General features: G+C 41.7%; 2 protein-coding genes across 4 annotated transcripts; both read right to left on the reverse strand.

Annotated features, from left to right (window-relative positions):
* Window positions 1-644: 644 nt before the first annotated feature.
* Window positions 645-2448, reverse strand: LOC117502433 (alpha-(1,3)-fucosyltransferase 9-like). 2 transcript variants are annotated; one of them, XM_034161490.1, is made up of 2 exons: window positions 2263-2448; window positions 645-1827 (listed from the first exon to the last, which is right to left on the reverse strand). In XM_034161490.1, exon 2 carries the CDS (start codon window positions 1825-1827, stop codon window positions 739-741), a length of 1089 nt encoding a protein of 362 aa, XP_034017381.1. In that variant the 5' UTR covers window positions 2263-2448; the 3' UTR covers window positions 645-738. The 2 variants fall into 2 exon arrangements, with proteins under 2 accessions (XP_034017381.1, XP_034017380.1); XM_034161489.1 differs by lacking the exon at window positions 2263-2448 and adding an exon at window positions 2071-2180.
* Window positions 2449-6761: 4313 nt separating this feature from the next.
* Window positions 6762-9061, reverse strand: LOC117502421 (alpha-(1,3)-fucosyltransferase 9-like). 2 transcript variants are annotated; one of them, XM_034161473.1, is made up of 2 exons: window positions 8343-9061; window positions 6762-7963 (listed from the first exon to the last, which is right to left on the reverse strand). In XM_034161473.1, exon 2 carries the CDS (start codon window positions 7961-7963, stop codon window positions 6875-6877), a length of 1089 nt encoding a protein of 362 aa, XP_034017364.1. In that variant the 5' UTR covers window positions 8343-9061; the 3' UTR covers window positions 6762-6874. The 2 variants fall into 2 exon arrangements, with proteins under 2 accessions (XP_034017364.1, XP_034017363.1); XM_034161472.1 differs by lacking the exon at window positions 8343-9061 and adding an exon at window positions 8207-8303.
* Window positions 9062-9287: the final 226 nt, after the last annotated feature.

The raw sequence follows: 9287 nt of genomic DNA on the forward strand, positions 1-9287 counted from the left end.
CGTCTCACAAACGAACATTACAAAGTCGCGTTCCCGGCAATTCTGCTTGAATCACACATGACTTAAATGCAGAACGCCATCTCATTATCTGCTTCAGCTGAAAGTCTTTAAGGTTGCACGTGAGCACCATACACAGGTGCTGCACATCATGTTGATGAGGGTGAAGGACTCTTCTGCCAGCACCTTCTCCACAGACAATAAATCAGTTTGCATACCACCTGGAGAGCAAAGAAAAGAAAAGAACACCAAAACGTCCAGCCACACCCCCCCAACACACAACAGGTGCGAGAGTTCGTGCATGTGACGGTGTCTCTCGAGCAGGAACAGTGCGAGCTGCACCACGATTGTGCCACTTATATGGAATAAATACAAAAATAAAAACTAGCCGTTACCTGTGGGACCACATTGCACCGCTTATGTGGAATAAAAAAGAATAATCCTTTAGTCTTTAATATTTAGCCACAAACTAGTTTAACAGGGTAATTTACAAGCTAGCTACATACTATGCTAACAAGTACAGCTGCTCAGAGACAATGAAAGAAACATATGATCCAGTACTGTCTTGTTGTTGTCTGAACTTAATTATATCAGTCTTTTTGGAAGCTTTGGCTTGATATTGTACAAAGTTTATGAGGTGCCATAGCTACGTATATGCTACCCACTGCTGTTTTAATAGGGGACAGATCCATTTAAACAAGATGGAAATCCATGTTGTATTTTTTTTTTTTTTTTAATGTATCATGAAAAATACCACCTATTTAGCTCCTGAACTACATGGACTGTGGGGTCCCGTGCTATATGGTCACAGGCGAGGCAGATGGGATGAATGAACTCATTTTGTGTTGACAGGAGATGAGGGGTGGCTGTGTAGTATTTCCTCCATTCAGAGTAGCTCATGTACATCTCGTTGTTCTTGTCCAAATGGATCAGATAATCTGCCAGTGACTTTGCATCAGGGAAATCATTTACATGAATGAATGAATCAGAGGGGTAGAACTGCTCATAGTTTTCTCTTGGTGGCCCCAAAACTACAGGTACTGTCCCTGCTACTAGCGGTCCGTTGATCTTCTCTGTGATGTAGTCTTTGTGCAGCGAGTTCTCAAACGAGAGGTAAAACTTACAGGAAGCAATGGTCAAGTAATAGTGATCATAACTCAAAAACCCCCCTCCAAAAGCAGCGCCATAGACCGTAACTTTAACATGTTTGGACAGTTCATGGTAGTAGTTTTCTCTTGTAGCCGTCCCAGTAAAATGAGCTTTATTACTCACAATCCAACACACCAGTTTGTCTTTTTTAGGCAGAACAAAGGTTTCATTTGTCTCTGATTGCCTGACTGTCAGTTCGTTCCTCACCGTGATGTCGGCGTCCCTTGTGTAGCTTAGAGTTAAGTTGAAAATGTTATCCACTGGCTTTCTCGCCGTGTTCTTTGGCGATTCCACGTTATACCAAATCCACTTCTGGAAAGATGGACGCGGATCCTGAGGCAAGTTTTTCAAATCCCAGCCTATATGTTTGTGATAGAAAATGACCCCTGCCGCTTTGTGGTACAGGGATCTGTTATCTGTCAGAATGCAGCTGTCGATGTGGAAGTAGGTCGAACAAATTTTAAAATCAAACTTCACACCAAGAGGCCACCACCAAATCAGAACAGTTGGCTTTTCTGGTGGATCTGTGAATTCAGCTTCATCGTCCTTTTTGACGAATGTGGATTTACAGTCAGGAGTCTGCTGCTCAAAGTAAAAAAAAAAACAAAGAATACAGCAGATAAGCCCAAAAGCAGCTGTCTTTGCCAAATACAATGGTTTATTGGAGTTTGTCATCATCATCTGTGGAAAGAAAAAGATCCTTATGATCTGTGTTATAAACAAATTCAGTGATGATTATTGTTTTAAATTCAATACATGAGTTGTTACATATAAAATAAAATAACTTTCTACAACAGTATTTTGTACCGACACACAACCATATGATATGACATATGGTTGTGTTTAAATGGTTTAATTTATGTTGAAACAAAACATAAGTAATCAAGTTTTAGCATTTTTTTTAATATAAAATGTTGCTCTTACCTTTTTTATATGCGATTTTCTCAAACATACAGACACGCTCAGAAACGGAAGCGGTTTGAGACAAATAAGCTAAACCGCCTGTGTGTGTGTGTGTGTGTGTGTGTGTGTGTGTGTGTGTGTGTGTGTGTGTGTGTGTGTGTGTGTGTGTGTGTGTGTTCATTGCACAATTACCGTCAGGTGGGGAATACTTACTGGTTATTCTTGTTGAACTCGTTACTGCAGGAAATAATGGCGGTCATCCTGTCACTTTGCAAACAAAGAAATAAAAACTTAGCAAACAAATCAAATGCCACATAGTAGGAAAACAACACACCTACATCTGAAAGGTTCCACTGAAATAGAGACGGACAGAGAGAGAGAGAGACAGAGAGAGAAAGAGACAGAGAGACAGAGACAGAGAGAGAACACCTACCTGTACTCTTGTCATATAGGATAACTGAGGAAAACATTTCCTATCAGCAGTACGGAAATAAAATGATTTTTATTACTTGCTGAGAGTTTCTGAGCAATAATTTGAGGGGGTGCAGTTAAAAAATAAAGAAATCACACAATTTCAGCTTAAACTTTATTAATTCGCCCTATTGACGTATCCCATAATCCCTTGCGCACCAGAGAGTCGCTGCAGTCAAACAACATAGAGAATCCACATGATGACAGTTGTAAATGAATGTTATACAACAAAAATGTAATTTGTTATGCTTTTCATCACGTTAATAAGAGACTGCTGCATGATACCCTGAAAACTTGCTAAAACAATTCTAACAAATAATCTGTATCTGTTAAGTTTAATCTGCGTGAAATTTAATAAAAGCAAACCGACTTTCAGACATATTATATACGAGGTCTGTCAATAAAGTATAGGTCCTTTTTATTTTTTTCAAAAACTATATGGATTTCATTCATATGTTTTTACGTCAGACATGCTTGAACCCTCGTGTGCATGCGTGAGTTTTTCCACGCCTGTCAGTGACGTTATTTGCCTGTGAGCACTCCTTGTGGGAGGAGTCGTCCAGCCCCTCGTCAGAATTCCTTTGTCTGAGAAGTTGCTGAGAGACTGGCGCTTTGTTTGATCAAAACTTTTTCTAAACCTGTGAGACACATCGAAGTGGACACGGTTCGAAAAATTAAGCTGGTTGTCGGTGAAAATTTTAACGGCTGATGAGAGATTTTGAGGTGATACTGTCGCTTTAAGGACTTCCCACGGTGCGAGACGTCGCGCAGCGCTCTCAGGCGCCGTCGTCAGCCTGTTTCAAGCTGAAAACTGTTATGTGTCGGACGCAGCTCGGAGAACCGACCAGCGTTTGAAGGACCCAGTATGAAATAAGCAGAGCACGGTACAAAGGCTAACTGAATTTAATACATAACAGTGATCATAATATAACAAAAAGGGTGCGGTCTGGCGTGGTGCGCTCCCAGCAGCGCTAATGGTCCGGAGCCAGAAGCTGTTTCGGACCCAAGGACCCCGCCGACACCCCCCAGGTGGCCGCAACAACCGAGTCTGTGAAAGAAGGAACCATTATGTGAGTCCACACTCTACACACAGAACACTTAAAGGTGTACAAACAGCAAACACCTCCTGGCTTGATTACTGATCAGCTTCCAACCTGCAGGTATGGAACATCTCGTTCACAAATCACCACCGCAGTGGAAGCTGATACATGACTAACATACAGCTCAATACAATAAGGTGTGAGGGACACCACATTTACTGACTGTATAACTGTTAGTCACAAAATCCAACGTACCTCAGGAAGTGTGCTGACGAGCGTGAGACCTCACCCTCTCCTCTTTCACAGACCGTGCATCAAACCTGGACGTTTCTCAGCGTCCGCTGCTGATGAGATGGCTCCCAAGACGACAATCTCACCCGTCTGGTCACAAAGTCGAGTCTCTGGCAAATGCCCACTGTGCACTTCAGTCTTAAATGCCAACATACTCCAATCCCTCCAGATGCACCTCAGCTGTGAGTCCTGACGAGTCGCAGGTGATCAGGGTGAAGTCCTAACAGCCTCAGCAACACAGCCACTCAGTCCCAAATGCACGCCACCTGGGAGGAAACAAAAGGCAAACAAACCAGCAGCCAGGCCCCCCCAGCCATACAACAGAAAACCTCCACATTTCAGGCTCTATTGATCCAGGGCGTCGTGAGAGAACAGAGAAGTTTCAGAAGAAGTCGGTTTCAGCATTTTATCTGGATATTCCACTGTTAAAGGAGATTTTTTTAATGAAAGACGTGCGGACGGATTGCAGCGTCGGCTCGCAGCCGCCGCGACGCTCCGCCACAGGAAAAACACCTCCGTGTTGATAACCATTTGTAAAATCCAGGCGGCTTTTGATGGCTTTCAGTGGAGTGAGTATATGAGTTGTATATAATTCTCATTTTATATTTTATTTAGTCCACATTTTATTTTATTTTACCTTATGTTTATTTTAGTTGAACATATACTCTGAATAATTTACCGTTAAATTTCACTGTCTTTTATTTGGCTAAAAATTACTCGCACCACGGAAAGCACCTTTTTGGAGTTGCACTCAAATCTCATTGCAATGCAAATTACAATGACAATAACGGCGATTCTGACAAAGAACCACAAAGATTACAATAAGTTTCAGAGTAAACCACAAAGTATCCCTTGTGGATCTTGGACAAAATCGCACACTGGAGATGTTGCTATATTTTGAAATGCGAAGCCACTGGATTCTCTTTTCTTTACATTGTCAGTGATATTCCATCACATTTTTTTGAGTATTTAAGACTAAAATTAAACAAGAGTTAGAAATTGATCTTTTCCTGGTGAACAGTTACTGAAGAGATAAATATTTGGATTTTGAACTGTGCGCCACTAAAAACCAGGAACTTCCCAGTGAGTTCCAACATTGGAGAAGAAGGAGTAAGTGGCATCACCGCCGGAACCATTATCTTAATAGTCCCATTTATTTTTTGGGATTAATTTATGGCTTTTTACAGGCTACTGACAGCCCCTTTCCACCAAGTGGTTTGGGTCGGTGATGCACATTTTTATAGGTTCAGAATGGTTAGGTCTCACCGACAGAATGCTTCTGATTGGCACATGGAGCACTTTTATTGACAAGCGTGCTCGCACGGTGTCGGCAGCTTCTCCACAGTCTTTTAGCTTGCAGCCCAAACAGGAGAGACTTGATCCATCAGCTGCAGATGCAATGAATGGATTACACCTGTAGCTGACTGTGCAGGTCTTGGATCAGTACAGCAGAGACTCAAACCATCAGTTGCATGCGCAATGAAGGGATTACACCTGTAGCTGACCATCATGGACTTTTCTTCAGCCAGGACAATGAATTAAAACATTTTTAGACATCGTTTTGTAAGGACCCCTTCACACATGGTACGAAGTTTGGTCGACGTCTGGTCAAAAACAGCGTGAAACAGTTCAAATTTGTGCACCACGAAACATCGCGCCGACAGCAGGTGTGCATGAGCCCGGTACTGTTATGTGTCGACGCGGGTTGAGGAGCGGACCTGCGTCTGACGGAACCCAGCGCTAAAAGAACCAGAAAGCGGTTCCAATAACAAAACAATTTATTTTTCCACCCTTTGGTGCATAACAAAGTGCACAAACAAAAGCTGCATCAGTCTGGTGGAGTGAAGGATGGCACGCTCTCCAGCGCCCAAAAGGATCGAAGCCCGGCACTTCTGGACCCACGTTCACCGCCAAACACCCCCCAGGTGGACACGTACAAACCGACTCTCTGCGAAGGATAGAAGAGGTGAGGTAAGTCAGCAGCTACAACTAATATCCTTCAAAAGGCACACACTATCAGCAACACATTCAGGTCTGTATTGAAGCCTTATGTAAATGAGCAGCTTCTCACAACAGGTGGAGGATCATCAGTCCGCATGCCACGGCAGTGAGAAGCGAGCTGCACAATTCTCATCAAAGTTCAAATATACTGCATAACAAAATACCAAGTTACTATTAACAATTATTCAGACAATTAATCACCTCTGATGTGTGCTGACAGCATGTGTCCCTCACCCTTCCTCCTTCACAGGCACGATGTGTCAAATCCAGGCGCGGTCCTCAGCGTCTCACAAACGAACATTACAAAGTCGCGTTCCCGGCAATTCTGCTTGAATCACACATGACTTAAATGCAGAACGCCATCTCATTATCTGCTTCAGCTGAAAGTCTTTAAGGTTGCACGTGAGCACCATACACAGGTGCTGCACATCATGTTGATGAGGGTGACGGACTCTTCTGCCAGCACCTTCTCCACAGACAATAAATCAGTTTGCATACCACCTGGAGAGCAAAGAAAAGAAAAGAACACCAAAACGTCCAGCCACACCCCCCCAACACACAACAGGTGCGAGAGTTCGTGCATGTGACGGTGTCTCTCGAGCAGGAACAGTGCGAGCTGCACCACGATTGTGCCACTTATATGGAATAAATACAAAAATAAAAACTAGCCGTTACCTGTGGGACCACATTGCACCGCTTATGTGGAATAAAAAAGAATAATCCTTTAGTCTTTAATATTTAGCCACAAACTAGTTTAACAGGGTAATTTACAAGCTAGCTACATACTATGCTAACAAGTACAGCTGCTCAGAGACAATGAAAGAAACATATGATCCAGTACTGTCTTGTTGTTGTCTGAACTTAATTATATCAGTCTTTTTGGAAGTTTTGGCTTGATATTGTACAAAGTTTATGAGGTGCCATAGCTACGTATATGCTACCCACTGCTGTTTTAATAGGGGACAGATCCATTTAAACAAGATGGAAATCCATGTTGTATTTTTTTTTTTTTTTTTAATGTATCATGAAAAATACCACCTATTTAGCTCCTGAACTACATGGACTGTGGGGTCCCGTGCTATATGGTCACAGGCGAGGCAGATGGGATGAATGAACTCATTTTGTGTTGACAGGAGATGAGGGGTGGCTGTGTAGTATTTCCTCCATTCAAAGTAGCTCATGTACATCTCGTTGTTCTTGTCCAAATGGATCAGATAATCTGCCAGTGACTTTGCATCAGGGAAATCATTTACATGAATGAATGAATCAGAGGGGTAGAACTGCTCATAGTTTTCTCTTGGTGGCCCCAAAACTACAGGTACTGTCCCTGCTACTAGCGGTCCGTTGATCTTCTCTGTGATGTAGTCTTTGTGCAGCGAGTTCTCAAACGAGAGGTAAAACTTACAGGAAGCAATGGTCAAGTAATAGTGATCATAACTCAAAAACCCCCCTCCAAAAGCAGCGCCATAGACCGTAACATTAACATGTTTGGACAGTTCATGGTAGTAGTTTTCTCTTGTAGCCGTCCCAGTAAAATGAGCTTTATTACTCACAATCCAACACACCAGTTTGTCTTTTTTAGGCAGAACAAAGGTTTCATTTGTCTCTGATTGTCTGACTGTCAGTTCGTTCCTCACCGTGATGTCGGCGTCCCTTGTGTAGCTTAGAGTTAAGTTGAAAATGTTATCCACTGGCTTTCTCGCCGTGTTCTTTGGCGATTCCACATTATACCAAATCCACTTCTGGAAAGATGGACGCGGATCCTGAGGCAAGTTTTTCAAATCCCAGCCTATATGTTTGTGATAGAAAATGACCCCCGCCGCTTTGTGGTACAGGGATCTGTTATCTGTCAGAATGCAGCTGTCGATGTGGAAGTAGGTCGAACAAATTTTAAAATCAAACTTCACACCAAGAGGCCACCACCAAATCAGAATAGTTGGCTTTTCTGGTGGATCTGTGAATTCAGCTTCATCGTCCTTTTTGACGAATGTGGATTTACAGTCAGGAGTCTGCTGCTCAAAGTAAAAAAAAAAACAAAGAATACAGCAGATAAGCCCAAAAGCAGCTGTCTTTGCCAAATACAATGGTTTATTGGAGTTTGTCATCATCATCTGTGGAAAGAAAAAGATCCTTATGATCTGTGTTATAAACAAATTCAGTGATGATCATTGTTTTAAATTCAATACATGAGTTGTTACATATAAAATAAAATAACTTTCTACAACAGTATTTTGTACCGACACACAACCATATGATATGACATATGGTTGTGTTTAAATGGTTTAATTTATGTTGAAACAAAACATAAGTAATCAAGTTTTAGCATTTTTTTTAATATAAAATGTTGCTCTTACCTTTTTTATATGCGATTTTCTCAAACATACAGACACGCTCAGAAACGGAAGCGGTTTGAGACAAATAAGCTAAACCGCCTGTGTGTGTGTGTGTGTGTGTTCATTGCACAATTACCGTCAGGTGGGGAATACTTACTGGTTATTCTTGTTGAACTCGTTACTGCAGGAAATAATGGCGGTCATCCTGTCACTTTGCAAACAAAGAAATAAAAACTTAGCAAACAAATCAAATGCCACATAGTAGGAAAACAACACACCTACATCTGAAAGGTTCCACTGAAATAGAGACGGACAGAGAGAGAGAGAGAGACAGAGAGAGAAAGAGACAGAGAGACAGAGAGAGAACACCTACCTGTACTCTTGTCATATAGGATAACTGAGGAAAACATTTCCTATCAGCACTACGGAAATAAAATGATTTTTATTACTTGCTGAGAGTTTCTGAGCAATAATTTGAGGGGGTGCAGTTAAAAAATAAAGAAATCATCACACAATTTCAGCTTAAACTTTATTAATTCGCCCTATTGACGTATCCCATAATCCCTTGCGCACCAGAGAGTCGCTGCAGTCAAACAACATAGAGAATCCACATGATGACAGTTGTAAATGAATGTTATACAACAAAAATGTAATTTGTTATGCTTTTCATCACGTTAATAAGAGACTGCTGCATGATACCCTGAAAACTTGCTAAAACAATTCTAACAAATAATCTGTATCTGTTAAGTTTAATCTGCGTGAAATTTAATAAAAGCAAACCGACTTTCAGACATATTATATACGAGGTCTGTCAATAAAGTAACGGTCCTTTTTATTTTTTTCAAAAACTATATGGATTTCATTCATATGTTTTTACGTCAGACATGCTTGAACCCTCGTGCGCATGCGTGAGTTTTTCCACGCCTGAAGTTTCAGAAGAAGTCGGTTTCAGCATTTTATCTGGATATTCCACTGTTAAAGGAGATTTTTTTAATGAAAGACGTGCGGACGGATTGCAGCGTCGGCTCGCAGCCGCCGCGACGCTCCGCCACAGGAAAAACACCTCTGTTGGAAGCCTTAAGGACAAGTTGGAACATGTCCT

This window comes from Thalassophryne amazonica, chromosome 20 (assembly GCF_902500255.1).
Source record: "Thalassophryne amazonica chromosome 20, fThaAma1.1, whole genome shotgun sequence".
In the NCBI taxonomy this organism is placed as follows: Eukaryota; Metazoa; Chordata; class Actinopteri; order Batrachoidiformes; family Batrachoididae; genus Thalassophryne; species Thalassophryne amazonica.

Bases quoted from the DNA above. Each gene is read 5' to 3' on its own strand.
- LOC117502433 (XM_034161490.1), bottom strand. From the start codon at position 1,827: ATGATGATGACAAACTCCAATAAACCATTGTATTTGGCAAAGACAGCT.
- LOC117502421 (XM_034161473.1), bottom strand. From the start codon at position 7,963: ATGATGATGACAAACTCCAATAAACCATTGTATTTGGCAAAGACAGCT.